The sequence below is a fragment of the Pseudochaenichthys georgianus genome, chromosome 14, assembly GCF_902827115.2.
Source record: "Pseudochaenichthys georgianus chromosome 14, fPseGeo1.2, whole genome shotgun sequence".
NCBI classification, from domain to species: Eukaryota; Metazoa; Chordata; class Actinopteri; order Perciformes; family Channichthyidae; genus Pseudochaenichthys; species Pseudochaenichthys georgianus.
This window is the reverse complement of record NC_047516.1, coordinates 11,447,587-11,471,492: the sequence shown is the minus strand read 5'-3', so window position 1 is coordinate 11,471,492 and position 23,906 is coordinate 11,447,587. Positions and strand designations below refer to the sequence as shown.

The 23,906-nt window shown below is 39.3% G+C and overlaps 2 protein-coding genes across 4 annotated transcripts in view; one reads left to right on the top strand and one right to left on the bottom strand.

Annotated features, from left to right (window-relative positions):
• The window catches only part of LOC117458386 (prolyl 4-hydroxylase subunit alpha-2-like), a 45,584-nt gene extending 32,884 nt beyond the window's left edge, over positions 1-12,700 (bottom strand). For 2 of the 3 annotated variants that reach the window (XM_034098825.2, XM_034098824.2), the window contains exons 1-3: positions 12,553-12,699; positions 3,993-4,092; positions 2,086-2,182 (exon numbers count right to left, since the gene is read on the bottom strand). In XM_034098825.2, coding sequence (XP_033954716.1) covers positions 2,086-2,182; positions 3,993-4,074 — 179 coding nt within the window. In that variant the 5' untranslated portion in view covers positions 4,075-4,092; positions 12,553-12,699. Of the gene's footprint in view, positions 1-2,085; positions 2,183-3,992; positions 4,093-12,552 lie in introns of all 3 variants that reach the window. The other variant, XM_034098823.2, reaches the window with a different exon arrangement.
• Positions 12,701-18,290: 5,590 nt separating this feature from the next.
• LOC117458157 (15-hydroxyprostaglandin dehydrogenase [NAD(+)]-like) lies at positions 18,291-22,884 on the top strand. The gene is made up of 7 exons (XM_034098435.2): positions 18,291-18,473; positions 18,638-18,761; positions 18,882-18,988; positions 19,116-19,212; positions 20,159-20,235; positions 20,356-20,510; positions 21,030-22,884. The coding sequence occupies exons 1-7, from the start codon at positions 18,381-18,383 to the stop codon at positions 21,145-21,147; spliced, it is 771 nt and encodes a 256-aa protein (XP_033954326.1). The 5' UTR covers positions 18,291-18,380; the 3' UTR covers positions 21,148-22,884.
• The last annotated feature ends 1,022 nt before the right edge of the window (positions 22,885-23,906 follow it).

Genomic DNA, 23,906 nt, shown 5'->3' with positions numbered 1-23,906 from the left:
GTTTATTGTTGTGGGTACACTGGGACACTTCCTTCTCTGCGTTTGTGGACTCCAAGATGTGAAATCTTCGAGGCCATAAGTGTCAGACGCAAGTAACTCAGTGTTCCCAACTGTTTAGGCTATCTTCTCAAATATGTTGATTACTCTCTGCGATACCAGTTAAATGGGCTAACGAGAGAGAGGCGCTCCAGAATTGACGTGGCAACTCTACCGTGAAGTCAGAACCTCTGGCTCTTGGACTTGTGATGTGAATTCTCCGGCCGAAGCTCCAAATAAACCATCAAGGCAAGGCAAGTTTATTTATATAGCACCTTTCGACACAAGGCAATTCAAAGTGCTTTACAAAAAACGAAAGACATTAAGAAAATGGCATTTAAAATCAGTCATTAAAAATAAAAGATAATAAAAGAAACATTAAAAGAAAAAATACATGGATAAAAGTTACAGTGCAGTTTAAGATGTGAATAGTTCAATTAAAAGCAGCGGCAAAAAGAAAAGTCTTTAGTGTGGATTTAAAAATAGTAAGAGTTGCAGCGGACCTGCAGTTTTCAGGGAGTTTGTTCCAGATATTTGGAGCATAATAACTGAACGCTGCTTTACCATGTTTAGTTCTGACTCTGGGGACAGAAAGCTGACCAGTCCCTGAAGACCTGAGAGATCTGGATGGTTCATAATTTAGCAGTAGGTCAGAAATGTATTGTGGGCCTAATCCATTCAAAGCTTTATAAACCAGCAGCAGTATTTTGAAATCTATTCTTTGACACACAGGAAGCCAGTGTAAAGACTTCAGAACAGGAGTGATGTGATCCACTTTCTTAGTGTTAGTGAGGACTCGAGCAGCGGCGTTCTGAATCAGCTGCAGCTTTCTAATAGATATTTTAGTGAGACCTGTGAAGACACCATTGCAGTAGTCCAGTCTACTGAAGATAAAAGCATGGACAAGTTTTTCCAAATCCTGCTGTGACATTAGTCTTTTAATCCTAGATATATTCTTTAGGTGATAGTAGGCTGATTTAGTAACTGTTTTAATGTGACTGTTGAAACTCAGGTCAGAGTCCATGACTACACCTAGATTTCTGGCTTTATCTGTTGTTTTGAACATTGCAGACTGAAGCTCAGCGCTAACTTTTATACGTTCTGCCTTGGCTCCAAAAACCATTACCTCAGTTTTATCTTTGTTTAATTGGAGAAAGTTCTGACACATCCAGTCATTGATTTGTTCAATGCACTTACTCAGTGTTTGAATTGGAGCATAGTCTCCTGGTGAAATTGTTACGTAAATTTGTGTGTCATCCGCATAGCTATGGTAACTTATTTTGTTGTTTTTCATTATCTGAGCCAGTGGTAGCATGTAGATGTTAAAGAGAAGAGGCCCCAAGATGGAGCCTTGAGGTACCCCACATGTCATATTTGTCAACTCAGATGTGTATTTACCTATAGAAACAAAGTTGTTTCTGTCCTTTAAGTAGGATTCAAACCAATTTAGAACTGTTTTCGAAAGTCCCACCCAGTTTTCTAGTCGGTCGAGTAATATGTTGTGGTTAACAGTGTCAAACGCAGCACTGATATCTAATAATACTAACACTGAAGTTCTGCCACTGTCTGTGTTTAAGTGGATGTCATTGAAGACCTTTACAAGAGCAGTCTCAGTGCTGTGGTTTGGACGAAAGCCTGACTGGAACACATCAAAACAACTATTTAAATGCAATAAATTACTCAACTGTTGAAAAACAACTTTTTCACTGATTTTACCTAGAAATGGCAGGTTTGATATGGGCCTGTAATTGTTCATTACTGAAGCATCTAGATTATTCTTAGTGTTTGACATCAAAGCTCCTGCTCTTCCCGTGTCTCTTTCCTGAGTCGGTGACTCCCACTGCATTGCTACACAGAAGTTTCCTCTACATAAACCTATTTCCTATTAAATGTAGTATTGTACAAGCATAAATGAATGGCATAAATGAGCTTAACATGGAAATAATCTACCAAACAACAGTTTTTTTTGTATTGTAATCCAGTGCAGTACTTGAGCAACTCGTTTAGTTGTTATTTGGGTTGTTGTCAAGTAACAGGGTTTAAGTATACCTTTTGATGGCAGAAAGTTTGGACTCCTCTGCTTTTATGTATTCACCCAGAGACTGGACCAACTCTTTCTCCGTGTAGATCAGGTCCGTCATTTGGCCTGCAGAGAGAGAGAGAGAGAGAGAGAGAGAGAGAGAGAGAGAGAGAGAGAGAGAGAGAGAGAGAGAGAGAGAGAGAGAGAGAGAGAGAGAGACTGAAGGTGAGTGTGAGGTGTCACTAGAGATAACATCAGCATCACCCTCTGTATTTACTTACATTTGTTTAAATTACAATCTTTTTTCCTTGCAAATCCCAAGCACACATGAGCCCATGCAGGAGATGAACCTGAACTTTACAGACTGCATGTTAACCGAAGTTAAATATACATGGGGTTGACAGGGAGGAGGAATAAGGAAACACTTTCATCGATTCTGAATCAAGGGTATTCAAATGACTAATACAATGAATGTATACATAGCATATGTGCAGTTTTTATAAATCACTGATCCGCTCACATACTACATAGGAATGAATTGGACAAAGGATATTGGGGGATATTTGCATGATTGTATTATTGTTTATTGTAAAAGGTGGAGAAAGAGATTTATATTTGACCTGCATAAATCATGCTGATGTTTTTTCTGCATCACGCACACAACTTTTTTCTTTTTTTACAAATTCTATTTAAGGCGTAAGTGGACCACACGGATTTCTCTTAAAAGTGTTTTCAGTTTTATTCAAAATAAATTCAGACTTAACGGGCCTCTTCACCACATCCTCCTTCTAAAGACGTTTTTTATGGGAAAGTGAAGACATTCCTGAGCTGCTGATGCCCCTATTCAGGAAAACAATCAATCAAACTATTATGATTATGACTATTAGAAAGTTTTTTTTCAAATAACTAAAATGAGATGATGTGCATCCGGATTAAATGGGATGGAAAAAAGGTGACATAATTACATAAAAAAGTCAAATGTTATTTTAGCAGTGTTCTCCATCAATGCATCATTCATTATTTTGATCACCATAAGAGTTGAGTGTTGCTTTCATAGAGACATGCATGTTATTATCTGCCTTCTAAGTTCAATATACATATTTATAGCTAAGTACCACAATGTCACCTTTGAAATGAAAAGCATTATTGTAATAATTGGAATTTTGACACACTAATAATAATAATAACTTGGATCTACATAGCGCCTATCAAGGAACCCAAGGAAGCTTTACAATAGGACGAGGGGCCGGGGGGGGGGACAAAAAGGAAAACAGTCACACAACAGGGGCGAGGAAATAAGATGATAAAAAACAGATTGAACAAAGGCTAGAGTAGAAAGTTAACTGAGGCTGAAGGCCTTGACTAACAGATGTGTTTTGAGTGCTTTTTTGAAAATATCCACCGAGTCAGCAGTCCTGATTTCAATGGGGAGGAAGTTCCAGGGGCTACAACACTGAAAGCTCTGTTGTCAAAGGTTTTTAGTTTGGTGTGGGGGAGGGACCTGAATCAGAGGACCGCAGATGTCGGGAGGGGGTGTAGGTGGGCAGGAGGTCGGTGAGGAATGAAGGGGGCTAGTTCAAGGAGAGATTTGTAGGTGAGGAGGAGGAGTTTGTAGAGGATGTGGGACTTGACCTGGAGCCAGAGGAGGGGACGGAGGGTAGGGGGGAGGTGCTGCCGGGGCTTGGTGTAGTCCAGACGAGAGGTGATTTGAGGCGTGAATAAGTGTTTCTGCTTCTGTGTCGGGAAGTGAGGGCCGTAGTCTTGATATGTTTTGAGGTGAAACAAGGCGGATTTTGTTATGGACCGGATGTGGGAGTTGAAAGAGAGGGTGGGGCCCATAATAACACCCACACTGAGTTAAGAAACTCCCCTAATTGACCAAAGGAAATATGGAAGGAGAATAATTGTACATTTGCACATAACAATCAAAACCTACTTATGGAAGTGAAGATCTCTGCCTGTGTTGTCCAGCAGCAGCAGAGTAGAGCACAGAGGGCGAAAGACAGGAACTTCCTCATTCTGTCTCTTTCTATAACCTGCAGGGACAAACAGAATCACATCCTGTCACAAAAGTTTCACACAATTCAAGCTCATTTTCCTGTTGCAACTATAAAGCATTAGCCGTTTTGACTCCCTATAGTTATATGGATAAGGTTTTGCATATTATAGTCCTATTATTCTCAATCACCACATTCAACAGAAGCTGTGGAAAAGTCCAACCGTTAGTTCTTAATATTCCGTTTCTCTATTTTTAAACAAATGATACCACATCACCTTCTAATTCTTGCAGTTCAACTTTCGCCGAGTCAACAGTTCATAGCAATGATGGTGTGTTTCCGAATTAGATGATTGTCCCACATTATTCAACATTTCCAGTATGTTTCCTGAAAGTGAGTCACTACTTCTTCTGGGAGGCATGTTGTCATCTCCTGGCCCAGTTCTCATTTAAAAGAGTTTAAGAAAGGACGATGTGGGAAAATAATTATGTTTTCAGGAAGTATGTCTAGGTTTCACATAAGAGACAGAACCATATAGGAACAAAAAAGGAATAAGGCCAATGTACAAACATCTGGTTCATGTAAGGTCAGTAGAAGTTCATTTCCCTTTTTTTGTTTCCATGCAGGAGTTCAACCAAGGTCGAATTGTCATGACTAAGGCCATAACTTTATAAAACTCTGTGTCCTTTGATTTGATTTGATTAGATTAGATTACACTTTATTGTTATTGCACAAACAAAGCTAGCTCTTCAGATACTTCATTCTTCACTTTTTTTTTTTTTTTTTTTTAAACTTTTTATTTTATTTTTTATCAACAAACAGCCAGGCAAACAAGTTAGGATGACATCAGTGTGATTTGAGTCCGACAGGATTAAAAAATTATTAAATAAATTATTAAATAAATAAATAAAACAAACCAAAAAATGGACAGGACAAAAAAAAAAGTCAAAATCTAAGGGCTCTGAGTCTAAGTCCATTATTAATACCATAATGCAAAGGTAGAGATCAAACAATGTGTATAAATGGAACAAAAAGACCAAATATATCAAATAAAATAAAAACATAGCACTTGTTGGTCAGTCAGCCACCCACTAATCACAGTTTAACACCGCAGGTCCACCACCCTATTGTACAGAGACATCCGGCATGTCCAGCTCCCGTATATACTTGTAGAAGGGGTTCCACATCTTGTGGAATTTCTCCAAGGAGCCCCTCAGTATGCACCTTATTTTCTCGAGTTTGGCTGAATTTAGGACTTCTTTTAACCACGAGGTGTGTGAAGGGGATGTTGGAGACTTCCACATGAGCAATATCAGGCATCTGGCTAGTAAGGTAACAAAGGCTATGTAGGCTGTCTCCAGAGAAGAGAGTGGACATGTGGGTGGGGTTACACCAAACACTGCGGTCATGGCATTAGGAGCGACCGGTTTTCCAGTAATTTCTGACAGTGATCTAAAGATGTCAGTTCAATAAGAGTGTAAGACCGGACATGACCAGAACATGTGTGCGTGACTCGCCGGTGCTTGGCTACATCTATCACAAGTTGGGTCCACTTCCTTATATATTTTAGAGAGCCTGAGCTTAGTGAAGTGTGTGCGATGTACTACTTTGCACTGAATCAGTCCATGTCTAGCACAAATTCTTCACTTTGTTAACCAGCAAGTCACTAACTGTGTCAAAACGTGTGTAACATACCCAGCAAATGTACAATAAACAAGCTACATGGTTGATATGGAGCAGACAGCCCTAGTTCAAACAGCTGTATAAAGTCGATTGTTTCAAAGGATAGAAGCAACATTCACTTTGTGGACTTTCAGCTGCTGTAGAGCCAACTACAGAGCTAGATTTGAAAAAGCTGGACTGAACGATGACGTATCACCTGGCAGAAAGTCTCTGTTCACAGTCCAGCCCTCAAACCAGCTGTGTTCGTGATCTAAGAGGGGAAAGTGACACTGCTCCACTTTCTTCTCTTGGATTTAGTCTAATCCTGCGTCACCACATCACTTCTCACTGATGACTGTTTACTGCTGCCTTCGTAAAGTGTGCACATACACATACAATCATACTTCCCCATGTAGGACTATACACACACATACTACTGTCTGCACCGCTATCTCATCAAAGGCTTAGCGAGAAGCAGAAAAGTGGCACCTTCATTTTAAGTGTGGCAATAGCTTTGAGAGGAATCTGCTTCAGGAGAAAAGACATAATTTCCCCTTCATGACACCTGCGGACAAAATACAAAGTTACTTTTTATTGTTGCAGATCAAAGATCGCATAAGACAGAAACTTATTTTAAGCCTTAAGCCAAAGACGCTAAGAGATCAGCATAATGTCTACATAGGAATAAGCCATTAACATCTACAAAATGTTCCGGACAAAATGCACTTTATACTTCAAGGAAGATATGCCAATTATATAATAAGTGTTAGGTGTATTATTTGTAAAGTCCTTTGTATAACAAACACAGTCTGGCTTAAATGCGACAAATTAATCTGCTAATGAGGCAAATAAGAAGATATGCCTTATGGTACAAACCAACAGTGGGTGTTTTTGGTGCATGGCTGTAAAGGGGCTTTAAAAAATTAAAAAAAATTGTTTCCCAAAATGTTTTACAGATGTGCCTCAAAATGAACTGCTGGAGCATCCTGTGCTAAAAGAAAATGGAATCACTTTTAAGAAGAAATAAGGAAAGACAGATAACTTTATCAATCTTACAAATAATTATGTTGAAAAGAAAGGACTTCTGTCTTTAGATCAGTTTAAGCATTAACAAGTATAGTGAGTGTTTGCTGGAATGTACCACATTGGGAGTTGGACTGGACCAAAGGTCTTAGAGCATCACACATTTGGTCCTACTTTCTTGGCTTAAGAGTAAAAACGTGTTATATGATTTCTAAACATATAGAGAAGTCCTTCTGTCTCCTGACATGATGTAGGAGAGCTGCAGGGCTGTCCTAACTTGTCGGCAGCAGGCGGGGAACGGCAGCCACGCTTACATACAAAACAAATGCTACATTCAGATATAATCACACCTCCTTAAAGATTTTGAAGTCATATTTTTACTGACTCAAAACTAGGCCTGCTTTAAAAAATGTCTGCCAGTTGCCATAGTTTATCATAAGAAAATAGAGCCACAACTAGCCTCTCTTGCTAAGCATATTCAATAACTATCCACTACCTCACATGATTGTTATAAAAGATAAAACACATCATGTGGTTATGCATGCTTGATCATTTTGGATCAGTTGTCGTGGCAAACAGACAATCCTCACCCATGAAAGCAACATCAGAGCAAAAGCATCAACTACAAATCACCTAGCCTTTACTGTCTGCAGTATGCTTTTCCTATTAAATCTAGCTTTTGCTGCATCAATTTGCCAAGTTTCACCCAACATACATTGTATGTGTTGACTGTAGACCAGAACTAGAACATAAAACACCAAAGAACATCACAGGTGTCATTTTAGTGCAAAAACTGTGATATAAGTCAAACTACTTTGGAAGAAAAACTAGAACGCTTCATAAATAGCTCTCAAATCTCAGGGAAATTGTTTCTTACTGGTAAAACTTTAGCCTACAGTGTCTTGGTGCTTTTGGTTTGGTAAATGAGTACCAACCCAGAAAAGTACTACCGTGTTCCTAAAGTACAAATGACAGGACCAAATCTCTCTCCTTGTCATTTACAGCCTGTGCGATGGCTCAGCCCAAACACAGCCAGCCTGTTGTTGAAGACTGTAACACCCCTGCCACATTCCTGGAAAGAGGCCAGTTCCATGGACAACCCCACGTTCCACACTCCTGACCCCTGGCCTGGCAAATGTAAGATACAGCAATGAGGACAGTGAGGATATTATATGACGGGTCCCAGGAGGACAGGCCCAGACAGCTGTATTTTTAATATGGACAGTACAACACGAGCTGTGTTCTTAAGCTCAAAGGCAACAAGGATCTTTCCACAGTTTCTCCAAAATAAAACCATGGAGGTCAGTTAAATGATCTTAAACACAACCTTACAGGAGGAAAGAAACGTACCCATTCTCCATACTTAGTGCGTAATGATGACCACCACCCACAAGTCAAATACTGGGTTCAAGTTGCTTTAGAATGGGGGTGTGGCTCCACATGAGAGATAAGAAACCACAGTAGCTCTCTGGCAAAGCAGGAGGATCCAAGGTCTGCACTGGAGCAGGGGTTTCTGAGGTGCAAGTGCTTATTTTGACAGTAATCTTTCCAACATCTGTAGTTGAACTCAGAGAGAAAGAGAGAAAGTCCTGGCTGGTACCACCAACAGCTGCCTGGGTTACACAAGTGCCAATTGGGGGAATTGTAAAAAACATTTTTTCCGGTTTGGGGGAAAGCAGATAATAACTTATGTCAAAATGTCGGAAAACAGCTGAAACATAAAACTGATCTTTTCTCATCCTTTTTATTCCTGAAGAGATTGAAGAGTATAATTCAATATCAAAACCAAATAATAGCAAATACTGAATAAGACAACCGAGACAAATGGACCACTGCTAACAACTCTTTCAGACTTTTTAAAGCCTTGAATTATTGTAGGAAATGTGTCAACTCAACTTGGCTTTTTATAATCAAATCTTCCGAACATATTTAAAATGTAGTAATTGGATAGTTGGGTGGATTGGGATAAAGAAGACAATGAAGATACTGGAAAAATAATCATGTAAAATGTTCAATTGTAAACAGATCACATGTTGACCGATGCAACTAAAAGCTAATTCCCAGAGCATAATAGAACTATGTATCTCAGTTCCATTTAACAGAGCCAACAAAGACACACTTTCAAACCAAGGATTCCAACTCACTTAGCCTGGTGGCTTTTCTTGCTCGCAAAGGCATCATAGCACTTCACATTCATCATAGTTGAGAGGAGATAGTTGCCAACTCTTCCACAAGTGTTGCACTAAGATAAAGCATAAACGGTTGATCCTAAACAGGCATTTTTCTGACCGATGTTAATCAGCAGGATGGGCTGGCATGTACCCAACAGGCACAGGCATAGACAAAATATGGGCACACAAAATCCTGCCAACACTAGTGTGCAGATTGCATATTTTATATAACACACCTCATACGTGCAAACTTAATATCCACAGGCTGTGAACATGCTCAGACAATTCTGAGGGATTCAACTTGCATCACTAGCAAAGAAAAATAATCACAATTCAAACTTGAAACGTGTCATTGCAATTACACTAAACTCTTCTTACTTCAATAAAAACCTGTTACAGATCATTATATATTCAAGATCTTTGGCTTTGCGGACAGGATAGTGCATTTTGTATTAATTATTTGATGAGCCAGCAGATTACCTGAGTGGTGTGTCTCTGCTTAGTGTCAGTTTTTTTGTTTTGTAGCAATTCTGCAACTTCATACAGCCAGCATTAAAAAAAAGATCACTGTCCCAAATCTGACCAAATGAATATAAAATATATAATATAAATATAAATTATCAGGGAGGACACGGTTCAAGAAAAATCTCTAAATATAGTAAAGGGTTCAAATGATTTCCAGGTGTCGGTCCAAGATTCCTGCTGGCCATTATGTGGTTGACATTAAGGACAACTTGTTTCAGATGCTATGAAAGCTTAAACATCTGCAGCTACAAAGCAGCTTACAATATGAAAGATGGTTGTTTTCCTTCAGAATAACAATTTTCTAAATGTGTCCCAGACATGACTAAACATCCCAACGTGGCAGAAAGACCGAGTAATTTATCACCAGAATGCTGTGTTGCAAAGATGTTCATTTCAACCTGGTATGAGCTCATTCATACCGGTGTCACTGATCACAGAGCGTGAGCCAAATGTTAACATAAAGAGACAGACAGGCTTGAAGAAACATGCATTAGTTTACATAAGCAACACACACACATTTTTGTATGTCAAAAACACCATCCTCTTGCAAAACTTGTTCTGGTATGCAAACACTGAAGCCTCATATAAATAAGGTTTTGATAAATAAATAGATGTACATGTAAATCACCCAGACATTTAGATAAGCATGGCTTCAATATTTAGAATAAAAAGACACAACCAGACTCGGGAAGTCAAGGCAAATGAAATGTATAACTGGAAGCGGGAAGCATCAGACGGAGACTCACACAACTTAATAAAGCAGTTCTAGCAATCTAGCAAGACATAGTCTCTTTAGAGTGCATGTCACCTGCCTTATAGCCCAATTACTGCTGACAGATTTATGACATCCCTCTATTTTGTGCCCTCCATGTATGCCCAACCTAATGGCTGCCATTTCCCATTACTGCCATTATACTACACATAAATCACTGCAGGGCAACATTTGCCTAGCGTGCATGCAACCTTTTATTCTGGGGATGTGTGTACAGTGATATATTGTGGCATTTGACAAAGGGTGGACAAAGCCTATGTCTAGTGTGCTAAATATAAAATCGTCAGCAACATGTCTTTCAAAAGCCAGTGTCCTCTTACTCTGAACCATCACCACAGCTCAAGGTTGACACACGTTTTAGTTGGGACTATTTCTTTGGTAGAAAGTAGTTCCAATAAAAACATATTGCCCCTTACTCTGAACCATCACCACAGCTAACGGTTGACACACTTATTAGTTGGGACTATTTCTTTGGTAGAAAGTAGTTCCAATAAAAACATATTGCCCCTTACTCTGAAACATCACCACAGCTAAAGGTTGACACTTTTTCTATTGGGACTACTTATTTGCTAGAAAAGTAGTTCTAAATAATAACATATTGCCCCTTACTCAGTCTGAACCATCACCACAGCTCACGCTTGACACACTTTCTTATTGGCACTATTTCTTTGGTAGAAAGTAGTTCCAATAAAAACACATTGATATGATGAGTAAACCGACTCATCATATCATAAATGATATATCTAAAACTTGATAGATTGTAAAGTGTGGGTTAGTTAAGTAACAATGGTAAAACATCGCCAAAATTGTCACAGAAAAATATGACTTTGCCCTGCGCCTTGCCTTGCAGACCCCGACTCTGCTCACAGCTGGATAGTAGCCGGTGTTCCGGATTAACTGGTTCCCCGATCAACTGGTTTACAGAGGTGGGGGGCGTGGCCTTCGACTGAAATACACATTTCGATCGCTTCTTCTGTCGTTTACATAAATCGTTTGGTATATTTGGCTCAGTAGGAAGACTTTGATGCACATTCAGTACCAATGTGTGAGGTTGTGGTTACGATGGAGATATCCGGACGCGAACAGCGGGGACTACAGAAAGAAAAACGAGTTAACTGGGGATGTCTGTTCAAAACGTTGCAAGCTCCAATAAATCATTTAAACCAGCTATTGTTGCCAGACTTATTACTGAATATCGTTCTTAATGTGATACCAAGTCCATCTGAGACATGTGTACACCTTCAGACAGCCTCCAAGTGAAGCACACGTTGTTTACTCAGAGTTTGAAAGCAGCGTGGATAAGTCTTCAGCTGTGAACTGTAAACTGTGATCCTCTCAGCTAAACATCCGCCCAGGGGAAAATGGGATCCGCCCAGGTTAAACTGTGTTACGACTTCTGTGGGTATCTACCAGCGATCATGTTTAATATGAAAGACTACACACACATGTATCCCTTTATATAAACAGTATTCTGCAGCACTCATCCAGATAAGATGTGACTGTTAACTCGTTTTGCAAAGATAGCAGCAGTAATAAGTCTGGCAACAATAGCTGGTTTAAATGATTTATTGGAGCTTGCAACATTTTTGAACAGACATCCCCTTTTTGTAGTCCCCGCTGTTCGCGTCCGGATATCTCCATCGTAACCACAACCTCACACACTGGTACTGAATGTGCATCAAAGTCTTCCTACCGAGCCAAATATAACAAAAGTGTTATGTAAACGACAGAAGAAGCGATCGAAATGTGTATTTCAGTCGAAGGCCACGCCCCCCTCCTCTGTAAACCAGTTGATCGGGGAACCAGTTAATCCGAAACACCGTCCCCGTGACGTCAGATCGTTGTTTCTTGAAATCCCCGAGACGTTCAGCTCTTTCGGGTCTCATGTATGTCTTGTACAGCCTGGACTGTATGCTAAAAATGTATCCTACTGCGCCAACATTCAAAAATTCGTATAACAGTCCGCGTTAAAGAAGTGAGTAAGTAGGCCTATTCAACAATGTCATGTAAAGTAATTGTCTGTCACTGAGATGCTCTCCCACAAAGTTCTAGCTATGTTTCCAAACTTTCTCCACTTGTGCAACACAGTAACATGCACTTCTCGGAGGCTTACAATGAAACCAACATGTCGGAAATAAACAGACCTCCAGAAAATAACGAGTCCTTAACCTGCTCGGTACCACACGGTTTTAAGCTTCTGGTGTTAGGCTTCCCCTCCAAAAAGCCTGTTGGACCCAGAATTGACAACTATCACAGCATGTTCGGTAATGCGCGCTAGCTAAGCGACTCAGCCCCCTTCCAGTGATGTAAAGAAGAGCTAAGACACTATATTAAACGTGTTCTTACCTGTATTCTCTAAGGTCTTGAAGTGTAAGCTCACACTTTAGTATGTGGACGCAATCTCACTTGGTACCGATGGGTTATGAATAGGACAGAGAGGGGTTTCAGACCGACGCTGCCACGTACAGAACCCTTCGGCGGGGGCTGACCGTACTACCGCGAAAAGACGCGCAGGGACATTCTTCATAATAGATTGATTACACCGAACTCAAGTGCACCTCATACGCAGATGTTACAGAGGTGGGAGAAGTAAGGAATACCCTTTTACAAGTAAATGTCCTGCATTCAAAATGTTACTCAAGTAAAAGTACGAATGTATTGTCAGCTAAATGCACTCATTTTCCAAATTGGCCCATTTCAGAATTATATATTATTGGTTTTGATTATAATTATTGAAGCATTAATTACTATTTACCTCTGAATTGTAGATTAGAAGTACAAATTAGCAAATAATTAAACTACTAGTAAAGCACAAGTACTTTAAAATTGTACTTAAGTAAAGTACTTAGTTACTTTACACCACTGACAAAGATCTTATACTTCAATAGAACTAGTAACACCACACAGTATTAATGTTAAAGGCAAAACTCCCAAATATTATTTTAAAAATAAATAAAAGTATATAAGTTTAGGAATTCAAATGTATTTGAAGTACAAAAAATAAAAGTAGCCCAAAAAAAAATGTATTCAATTATTTCACTATATGACCTTAATCTCTTTCTATACCCTATAACCCATAAACTATATGGATCAAGGGTCAATAATAATGTTATCTTATTTATTGGATATATTAATAATAATATGAATTAATGCATTCAAAGCAACTAAAGCTGTCTAAAAAAAATGACTAAAAATAGTAAATACAATATTCACCTCTGAAATAATAGTGTAGGAGTATGATTCTATAGGCATGCATTATATTTTTATTTGTTGTGTTCTGTGTGTAAAATCTGAACCTGCAAAACAGGTTGTAAACTGTAAGATAATTAGAAGAGAAAAAGTCAAATAGAAATGTCTCTCCTCAATATAGGAGTATTTAAAATGTTGTTTAAGACAAAGTAAGGTAATTAAAAAAAAATCAAAATACTGTTGCTGTAGACCTGAGTCTTACTTCCAAATGTCTCGTTTATTTTCACAAGAACGCCTCTTGCAACAATCAAAGAATGGTAGTGTATGGAAGACATTCAAAAGCCTTTTTGCCTTTGCATTCAATCTTTTAGGAAGTTTACGGTAATGTAATGCATGCACTTCGTCACGTTTACAATCTGGACCTGGATATCCACAGTTTGTTCTCTGGAAATTCAGAACACCATCTGGAGAAAAAAAAACATCTGCACATGGCTTTTCGGTTATTTCCTGTTATTTTCTATTCCAGAAGTTTCTGTTTTTGTTACTGCTCTCCCTGGCTCTGATAATTCTGTTGCCCATTATGTGCATGCGACCAATGGGAGACATGGTACTTAATTGTTGGAGACACCTAATTAAAGCTGGCATGATGATATAAGAGCCTTTGCTTTATTGGAGCAACATACAGTGGCAGGCTGAGGCACATCTGATTAAATACATATTATGATTGCATCATGTCTACAAGAAACAGTATATTCAAGCATTTATTTTTTTCCTTAAAAAAAGGGTTATTGATTATTCAAAATGTTCCATTATTAAAAAAAAAAAAAGATGTATTATAAGCATATTAATGCATACTTTCAAAATGTTACTGTGAAGCTGACAATTGAGCTGCCCAGACCAAGCAAGGAGGCAGAGGCAGCACGTCCCAAATATAACCCACACGCACACGCAAACACGAGCACATTTCCCCCATTTTATCTTCACTCCACTGGCTGCCCGTTCATTTGAGGATTCATTTTAAAACTCTTTTATTTACTTTTAAAGCCCTGAATGGCCTGGCCCCGCCGTACCTCTCTGAGCTGTTACACAGCTACACGCCCACTCGCACTCTCAGGTCAGCTGATCAGTTGCTCCTGAGGGTGCCAAAAACAAAGTCTAAGCGCAGAGGGGACCGTGCTTTCTCTGCTGCCGCCCCTAAACTGTGGAACGACCTGCCCTTGCTCATCAGACAGGCTCCCACATTAGGCTTGTTTGAGACAAGCAAGACCTGCGCAGACCTGCGCAGTTGCGATCAACGTCTTGCTCGTGCGTTGCATGATGGTTAGTCACTAGAGGCTTCTCAATACTCAAATTTCCCCTCCTCGACTCCTCGACTCCTCGGTCCTCCGGTAGTGACCCGGAAATGAATTTCAGCGCGCCATTTTGAAGGACGTCTCATTTCTATGCACACCGAGGACCGAGGATCGAGCATCGAGGAGGCTCTCTGGAGGAGCTATAACCGAGGATACACTGATGGTTCCTCCACGGCTCCTCCGCGGATGCATTTCCGGGAACGGTGGAGGCGTGACGCACGGCCGGACTTATCTCAGCCAATGACAGCTCTGCATGCATCCCCTGGATATTATTTGAGAACCTGCTCTCATCGCAACGCGATGTTTACAGTGAGAACAGCTGTGAGGTCCTGCAGAAAGCAGAGCAGTGTGTAAAATATATATCACTCAGTATAACAGGCCTACTCTCTTTATTTGCTTTAGTTTAGTAGATATCTACAAAGAGTCCATATTTTTCTAAAACCATTTAGTGCTTCACATAATAAAATACACAACGGCTGTAGCCTGATTATGCTTTAGCAGCTGTAGGTGTGTGTGGTACAGTATGTAGGTGTGTGTTGTACAGTGTGTAGGTGTGTGTTGTACAGTGTGTAGGTGCGTGTGTTGTACAGTGTGTAGGTGCGTGTGTTGTACAGTGTGTAGGTGCGTGTGTTGTACAGTGTGTAGGTGTGTGTGTTGTACAGTGTGTAGGTGTGTGTTGTACAGTGCGCAGATGCCGCGGACAGACGGGTCTCAGTTGGTTTGATGTCCTTACTTTTAATACTTGCAAATACAACTTTTGGCCCGTAATTTCAATTCCCCATTTCAGCGACCAGAGAGAGAGGGGGGGGGGGGGGGGGGGGGGTATATCCAGTCTCTGACTGTGTTACGTTATTATGAGAGTGCTCTCATACTTTAAATTGTATATATTTATATAAATATATTTGTGTGTGTGTGTCCGCATCTGTAGCCTGTTATTGTCTCATTATACCGCACTCTCAATGAATTCAAATAAAATATGTGGGGGAACAATGTTCAGCTGATCTAACAGAGATTATAAAATATGACAAAACACTCGACAGCTGATGCAGCTGTTGCCACGTCATAATGAACGGACGTCGCTTTAATATGACCGCTCAGAGGAGAGGAGTTCTCATTTCTTTAAACGTCTGCTACTTCCCCTCCTCTCTCCTCGGTCCTCCGCTCGCATCTCCTGTGGGCGGGTCTAAGTCTCGAGGAGGGGAGTCGAGGAGGGGAGTCGAGGAGGGGAAATTTGAGTATTGAGAAGCCTCTACTTTGTCCGACTTGCTCTGGAGGCTCGCCCACATGATACTTTGAAATCTCGCGGGACAAAGACGCCCGCAGCCTTGAGAGCGAGGCGAGGCGAGTTGGCGCACTTGCTCTCCACGAGCTGCGGAAGCGAAATGCTTGATGGGAAACGGCTCGCTGGTATCTCGAGCTGAGTGCTTATTGGTGGTGTTTACCACGTGCTGCTGATGAAACTCTCCAATTGGCTGGCAAAAGTGTGTTGTTGTTTTGTGTCAGTTTTACGTCGCCACATCCATTCCCATTTTTCATCATTGTTCCACAATGTTTATCATCATGAAATTAATATCTATATATTTTATACTATACTGCTTACCGTTTTTATACTTTATATATCTTAGCATATTCATACACACTGTTCATACTGCTCACAGGCTGATATCTAGTGTATTCATACCCCTCACTGTTTATTCATCATTCAATTCATTCTATATGTTATTCTGTAGATTGTGTACATTACTTTTCACTTTACTGCTTGTTGCACCTGGTTAGAAGCTAAACTGCATTTCGTTCTCTCAGTACCTGTAATCTGTGCAATAACAATAAAGTTGAATCTAATCTTGAGCAGGAACAAATGTATTTACTTAGTACATATCTGACATTAACGATTAAACACATGTGTGCATTCTTTATAAATGCAAACCGAGTCAAGCCGACTCCGGAGGTGGCGGTATGCACCTTAAAGTTGTTTGCAATCCGCCAAAAAACCGAGAGAAGAAGAAGCAGAATGCGAAGAAGAAGATGAAGAAGAAGAAGCCGACTCGGAGCTGTCCGACTTCAGGCGAGCTTTTTGACACCTCCCCCGGCTGCGATCGGCTACTCAAGCCTACTGACTGTTTTTAAATCCCGTCTGAAAACCCACCTCTTCTCCTTGGCATTCAGAAACAAGTAGAGTGTTGCTTTTATTTGCTTTCAGTGGTCTATTGTTTTTATTATATGCCTGCTATTTATTTTTTAATTATTACGTTTATTCTGGTTTGTTTTGTGTTTGTATCTTGTATTTTAAATGTATTTATATTATGTTGTGTACAGCACTTTGGTCTGAAGGTTTTTAAAGTGCTATATAAATAAAGTTGGATTGGATTGGATTGGATAACCCGGTGTGGGCATTTATTACAGCATGAACACAATACACACGGCCTCAATCCTGCTGCTGTTCACGTGGGCACAGCCTGCAGCCACCGGGATCTCACACACACTACCAGCCTCCAAACAGACAGGGCAACAGACCCTAAATACACACACTAATCAGCAATTCAACACAGGTGGGGGGGGGGAGGAGACAACACAGGGCACCAGGTGCACACAATCAACAGCCACAGACATGGGGGAAGGGGAACACTTTTAACATGAAACCAGGAAACAGAGACAGACAAACTAGTTACATAAATTACATATATTCCCATGCAATGTTTTTAGTGCTATATTACCCGTAACGGAGGCCGTGATCTATGGGCCCAGAGATCATCTCTGTTACAGTTACTTTTGATTTATTTATTTTTTTATATAGATTTTAAAACGTTTACTATACTGTAGGTCCATAAGGTTTATATGATTCCTGACCTGAAATGTTATTCATATATTATAATGGCAAACATCTCCTGGACACTTTGAATGGAGTTTTACCAGCAGGTGTCACTGTGGGTCAGAACAAGATTATTGATCAACATTAGTTCAATCGGCACTATGGAGAAGCATTAACCTCATCTTTGTTTTAATCCAATCTTTAAAGTACACTTAAACAAAACATGCCCCATTTCTCTAAGGGCTTGAATGTTCTTGCTTCATATATTCTCTTCCATATCATGACTCGTCGTTACTTGAGTCAATGCCAGGCTAATTTGCTCCCATGACACATTTAATACAGTAAATACAACTATATTTAAGCAAACCGTTGTTGTGCATATCTGCAGTAGCAAGCCATCTTTCCTACAATGAAACAACGTTTTTATCCAGTGTGATGAACCTCAGTCTGAAAATGAGCGGATCTGAATTTCATGCAACAATTAGCTCTATAATAATTCCTTATCATCTTTAAAGGTGATCTTTAAGCAATAGGCCATACCAAATGCAAAATGATAAGCTTGTTTTAGATCAAATCAACAAAACCATTGATAAAAAACAAAGCAACATCAAAGCGATTTATTGTGAAAGCCACTGAAACTCAAAGCGTGTTAATCCTTAACTTTATGGTGTCATGTGGTTCCTCACTTTCTAGTAGGTTACACCTCCTCCCTATTTAAAAGCACAATACCATCTCAACTCACCATTTTCTCATCATTTGATCTATCCCTTTCCAGTGGGTATCATACAGCTGACCACCTCCTCCCTTCTGATTGAACACCTGAAATGGCGTTAAATGGTAAAATTGCCGTAGTGACCGGAGCAGCCCAGGGGATAGGAAAAGCAATAACAGAGTTACTCCTGCAAAACGGGGCTGAGGTAAAGTTACTTTTTAAATAGAACAGTTGTTTCTACGTATGCCCATTATAGCATAAAAGACAATGAATGAAGGTTGATCGGTGCTGCATTTATTATGTAAAAAAATAAAAACCGGCAGCCATTAAAAGCACAATTGTATATCTGTTGTCTTTTCACTCGTTCAGGTTGCCCTCTTGGATACGAATACAACTAAAGGGGAGAGTTTGAAGGAAGCCCTGGACCAACTGTATGGAGAACAGAGTACTCTCTTTCTACACTGCAATGTTGAATCAGAAGAGCAAATCAAAGGTAACACACACTCACTTGTTGGAGTTGAACATGTTGGCACTGGAAAACATGGCTGCTAGTGTTCAAACTTGGCTGCAAAATTATTCGTAAACAAGTAATTGCTTTATTTTCTGCTTCAAGCTGCCTTTCAAAAAACTCTAGCAACATTTGGCAGAATAGACATCCTGTGCAACAATGCTGGCATCTTGAATGAAGTCGAGTGGGAGAAAACTATCTCCATAAACCTTGTAAGAACTTGTATTTATATTTACCACCTACAATACAACTTTTCAAAGGTTAACATGTTCTTACCTGGCTGAACTCTTCAGTTTAACATTACCCCGTGTGCACTGCAATAAATGTTTTATGATGCAGGTGGCTGTTGTCAGGTTTACCTACCTGGCTCTGGAGCACATGAACAAGATGACTGGAGGTCAGGGAGGGGTCATCGTCAACACTGCATCCATGTCAGGTATGACTCACAATGCATTAATGTGGGGTTTGTAGGATATCAATCAATCAAAGGCACAGAAATGCAGTGCAAGTAGATTTACTCAAGTACTGTACCTAAGTAAAAGTGTTGCTACTTTGCAATTTTACCCTACTACCAAAGGTACATCATTGTAATACCTTCACAGATTTGGATTAATGTGATATATAATCAACATTTAAAAAACTAATAATAACCAGATGTACATTCACCAGCTTTGATAAACACATTAATGCATCAATATTTATAATCAAAACATATATGTTATTCTGAAATGAGTACTTTTACTTTTGAGTATATTTTGATGCCAATAATTTTCAACTTTTATAATAGAAACATTTTGAATGCATGTCATGATCCTGGTTTTAGGTTGTTTCCCGTTTTATTTTCAAATGTATTTTCTGTGATTGTATGATTGTGTACACCTGCTGCCCCTTTGTTTCACCTGTTCTTTTCTCTGTGATTAGTCTTTTAATTATAAATGCCTGTCTTCCCCGTTGTTCTTTGTCAGTTCCTGTCTGGTTTTCCCGAGGTCCTGTCTGTATTTCTGTTCTTGTTTCTGGTGCCCCTCGGTCTGTACTTGTTCAATAATCTTCTTTTTTTTTTACTTTGCTTGGCCTGGTTCCCGTTATTTTGAATCAGCTTTATTTAATTAAAATCTCGCTTTTTGTTTACTTCCCTCCTCTTTTACTGTGTTTGCGTTCAATCTCTTGTTAAAACCTTGACAAGAAAACATTAACATTTTAAATTCAAACCTGGTAACTGGTGAAAACTTTCATCTCTGTCCCACTTCTGACATTAATTAATCAAACAGTAAAGTACTGCATGAAAACAAAAGTATGTTAAATGATAACCCACATCTTTCAGGTATAATACCTCTAAAAGCTGTCTCTCTTTTTGTTTGACTTTTATCACCCACATCCTGCAGGTCTGGGTCCTGCAAAAAGCTGTCCTGTCTATACTGCCACTAAACATGGAGTGGTCGGCTTCACTCGAGCCATGGCTGTAAGGTTTTTTACTATACATTTTATTTATAAAGAAAAGGACATCATGACTTTTAATTCCCAGTATGCTATACATTGTGCCTCTGAGCATTTAAGGCCTCATTATGTGTTTATCTTTTAGGCTGCCTCTACTGCCGCAGGCTATGGTGTTCGATTCAACGCCGTTTGCCCAGGTTGTGTCCAAACTGAACTCTTGACAAGCCTGTCGAACAAATTCGGACAATTTTCCCAACTGGCTGATGAATTCCAAAAAAATGCAGAAAAAAGCACGTTAACGTGAGCTAATTTTCTTTTATTTAATCAAACCTATTTTGATTCCATATTTTTGCTGTGCATTTTGTACATTCAGTTATTATTTCTCTGTATAGAAGATATTGTTGCTAGTGACAAAGTCTACCACGTTTACTGTTCACTCTCATTACACCTGGTCAGAGCTGTATTACTCTAAGGGGCATCCTATTATGTTTACTGCTTCACAGTAAAAGCTTTCAACTGGCAAAACAGGTTGGCTTTTATTGTGAAGCAGCCTTAAGAAACGTAATGTTTTGTCATTGTTATTATCCTTTGATTATAGGTTAGGGTGGTTAGGTTTCTGCCTGCATTTTCTTTTTGGCAGAGCGCTTTATTTGAGTCGTTTTAACATGTTCTTCCTTTACCTCTAAATAAGGCTTATTTTCTAAAAGAAATTCAAATCAATACGTAAAATCAACAGGACATAACAAGATAAATTGTGATGTAACTGTTACAATATGGTTTTGCGTCTTCTGTTAAAATCCCTGTACCTTTTTCTTTCAGTGTGTCTGAGGTAGCTGATTGCCTCATCGAGCTGGTGACGGATGAGACCAAGAATGGAGAGGCCTTACAAATTAGATACAATGGAAAGAAATACATGACATTTCCTGTTTTTACCTAACAGGTAACTAGGATTATACAGTCGGACCAACAAAACAAAGCCCACCAACTGAATCCTGTAATGTTTCACACTGCACTAACTGAATCCTGTAATGTTTCACACTGCACTAACTGAATCCTGTAATGTTTCACACTGCACTAACTGAATCCTGTAATGTTTCACACTGCACTAACTGAATCCTGTAATGTTTCACACTGCACTAATCTGCTTAAAAATATTTCATCATGCTATAATAATCGCAAACATACTTCAGTCATGTGAAAAATGATCTGTTAAATCCTTACACATCTGATCATCTCAAATCTAGATGATATAACATGTTAGTTTTAATTGTTTTTTATATGTACTGTATAGTCTACAAAAATAACAATCTGATGTTATTAATAAATGAATAAAACCTTACATAACTCTGTCTTTCAGTCATTCGCAGTCACTGAAAAATCTTCAAGAAGCAAAGATTGCTTGCTTAGGCTTTGCCTTCTGACTCTATTTGAATATTTTGCATAAAGGCAGCAAACTTAATACTGTGATTTTAAAAGAGGTTATGCCTCGTAATGCCAGTGGTAATCTGTCCGCTCATTCCTTTTGCCTTCCTGTTAATGTACTGTTAATTCCTGTTTGTTCTCTCTGTAAACAGACCCAGGAAATATAAATCAGCTTAGACTTCCCATGTACATTGTCGACAATACCCTCTGGAGTCTAAGGGTATTTTCTCGAATTTTTTATGTTTTCTTAAATCCCCTTTTAAATGTATTTCTTCTCACATGGCACCCCATGTGTTAAATATCAAAATGTTCAGGACAATCTCTGGTATTGCTATATATGCAAATTACTCACCTTAGAGCACTGTTTGATGAGATAAGTAGCTCAAAAGCTTAAAATGTTACATCCGATTTTCGGAAAATCTTCAAAACTCTTTTGAAAACACAAATTTACTCATGTGATCGAAATGTTTTGGTGTTTTAGATTTGGTTACCAAAGTCTTAGGATCACAAAAGCAGTGAAATATTTGAATTACACTGTATATAAATGTGTAATTCATGTCTAAAATGAAAAAAATGTAATTCGAATTTTGAGTAAAACAAGTGTTTATCACTCTATTTTCACCACAGCAGGGACTGAGATACATTAGGACTGAATAATGACTTCATATTACATACCAAGGTTCATGTGATGTGTAAAAATACAAATTGAGCATTCAACCTTTTTTTTCAACCAACAATTTATTATAAATATGTTTTTTTCAACCAACTATTTATATAAATATAAGAAACTGGAAAATGTAACTATTTACAATATTGAACATCAGAACTTTCAACCAACTATTCATTATAAATGTCAAGACAGTGTCAAGGTCTTTGTCTGTCTTCCAAGACAGTGGGTCTGGCAGCTGTGTCGGTGGGGGTGATGGTGCATGGGCTGCTGTGTAGGTGGGGTGTACAAGTGCTATACGAGACCTCCACGAAACCTCCTTGCTGGCTGGGTTGAAGGTGATGGCTGTGGTGGAGCCTTTGTGCTGAGGTGTATCTTGACCTGGTGGCAGCCGCAGATGGAAGTGGAGGCTGCTGGTCCTTGGTGGTGATGGCTCTAGTGAAGGCCCTTGAGCCACAGTAGAGCTTGACCTGGGGGCCGGCACAGATGGATGTTGTGGCTGCTGGATAAACGCCGCCTGTGGGCCACTAGGCCCAGACAGCTGTGAAACATCTCTGTAAAACAAATAAAAATGTAGGACAATAATTACAACTAATTTCATTGAAATAAAGTTCAAGTAAAATGTTGCTCAAGCACAAATAACAATGCACACATAAAAAGAAAGTTTGGGAGGTTGGAAAAGGAGTCTCTCTCGATCTCTCTCACACACACACACAGGTATTTCCAGTTACTTTACATTCAGTATAAAATCACAGACACACATATACATAGGCTACATCTGATTACAAAGTCTCATCTGTACAGGACGGTAAAATAATAACAGGCAAACATAAATAAATCTATGACAGTCTCATCTGTACAGAACAGTATGATAAAATAATCGATGGCAAAAACATGTCACTGTAAATGTCTCCGTTGTGGGACGAATAAATGATTAATTTAATCATCTACACATGTAATCTCACTTTACACACCAACATAACGTTAACACATAGTAAACGTTTGCTAATGTAGTCTATTTTGTCCCAAGAAAAAGTTCATGACTATCGATAACAAATATATATCAATAAAACTATTGTTCATTTTCGCGGTATTCCCCACACATTGCCAGTACACTATTACTGTAATATTTACACTTACCCATGTCCAAATGGATCCTTGTTGTTGTCTTTGTGTTCTTCTTCTTCAGAAGAGTCGAAGACTTCAGGTTCTGAACATCTGAGGCTCTATATCATTCACTGCTGCTAGCGAAAAAAATCTCGAGTGAAGTCGGCAACTTTTTTTAGTCTCTCTCTCTCTCTCTCTCTCTCTCTCTCTCTCTCTCTCTCTCTCTCTCTCTCTCTCTCTCTCTCTCTCTCTCTCTCTCTCTCTCTCTCTCTCTCTCTCTCTCTCTCTCTCTCTCTCTCTCTCTCTCTCTCTCTCTCTCTCTCTCTCTCTCTCTCTCTCTCTCTCTCTCTCTCTCTCGCTCTCTCTCTCTCTCCTGACGTAAACTGATGGGAGACACGTTTATGTTTTTTTTACTTGGTGGGTAGGTCCTTAGTGATTTCTCGATGTCCATTGGTCATTTCAGACCATGATATCTGCCGGCTGAGATTTCCTTGACGGAC

Excerpts from the sequence above, each read along its gene's own strand:
- LOC117458157 (XM_034098435.2), top strand. The coding sequence starts at position 18,381 with ATGGCGTTAAATGGTAAAATTGCCGTAGTGACCGGAGCAGCCCAGGGG. Across the intron at positions 18,989-19,115 it reads AAACTATCTCCATAAACCTT|GTGGCTGTTGTCAGGTTTAC; the intron begins GTAAGAACTTGT and ends TTTATGATGCAG. Across the intron at positions 20,236-20,355 it reads GCTTCACTCGAGCCATGGCT|GCTGCCTCTACTGCCGCAGG; the intron begins GTAAGGTTTTTT and ends TTTATCTTTTAG.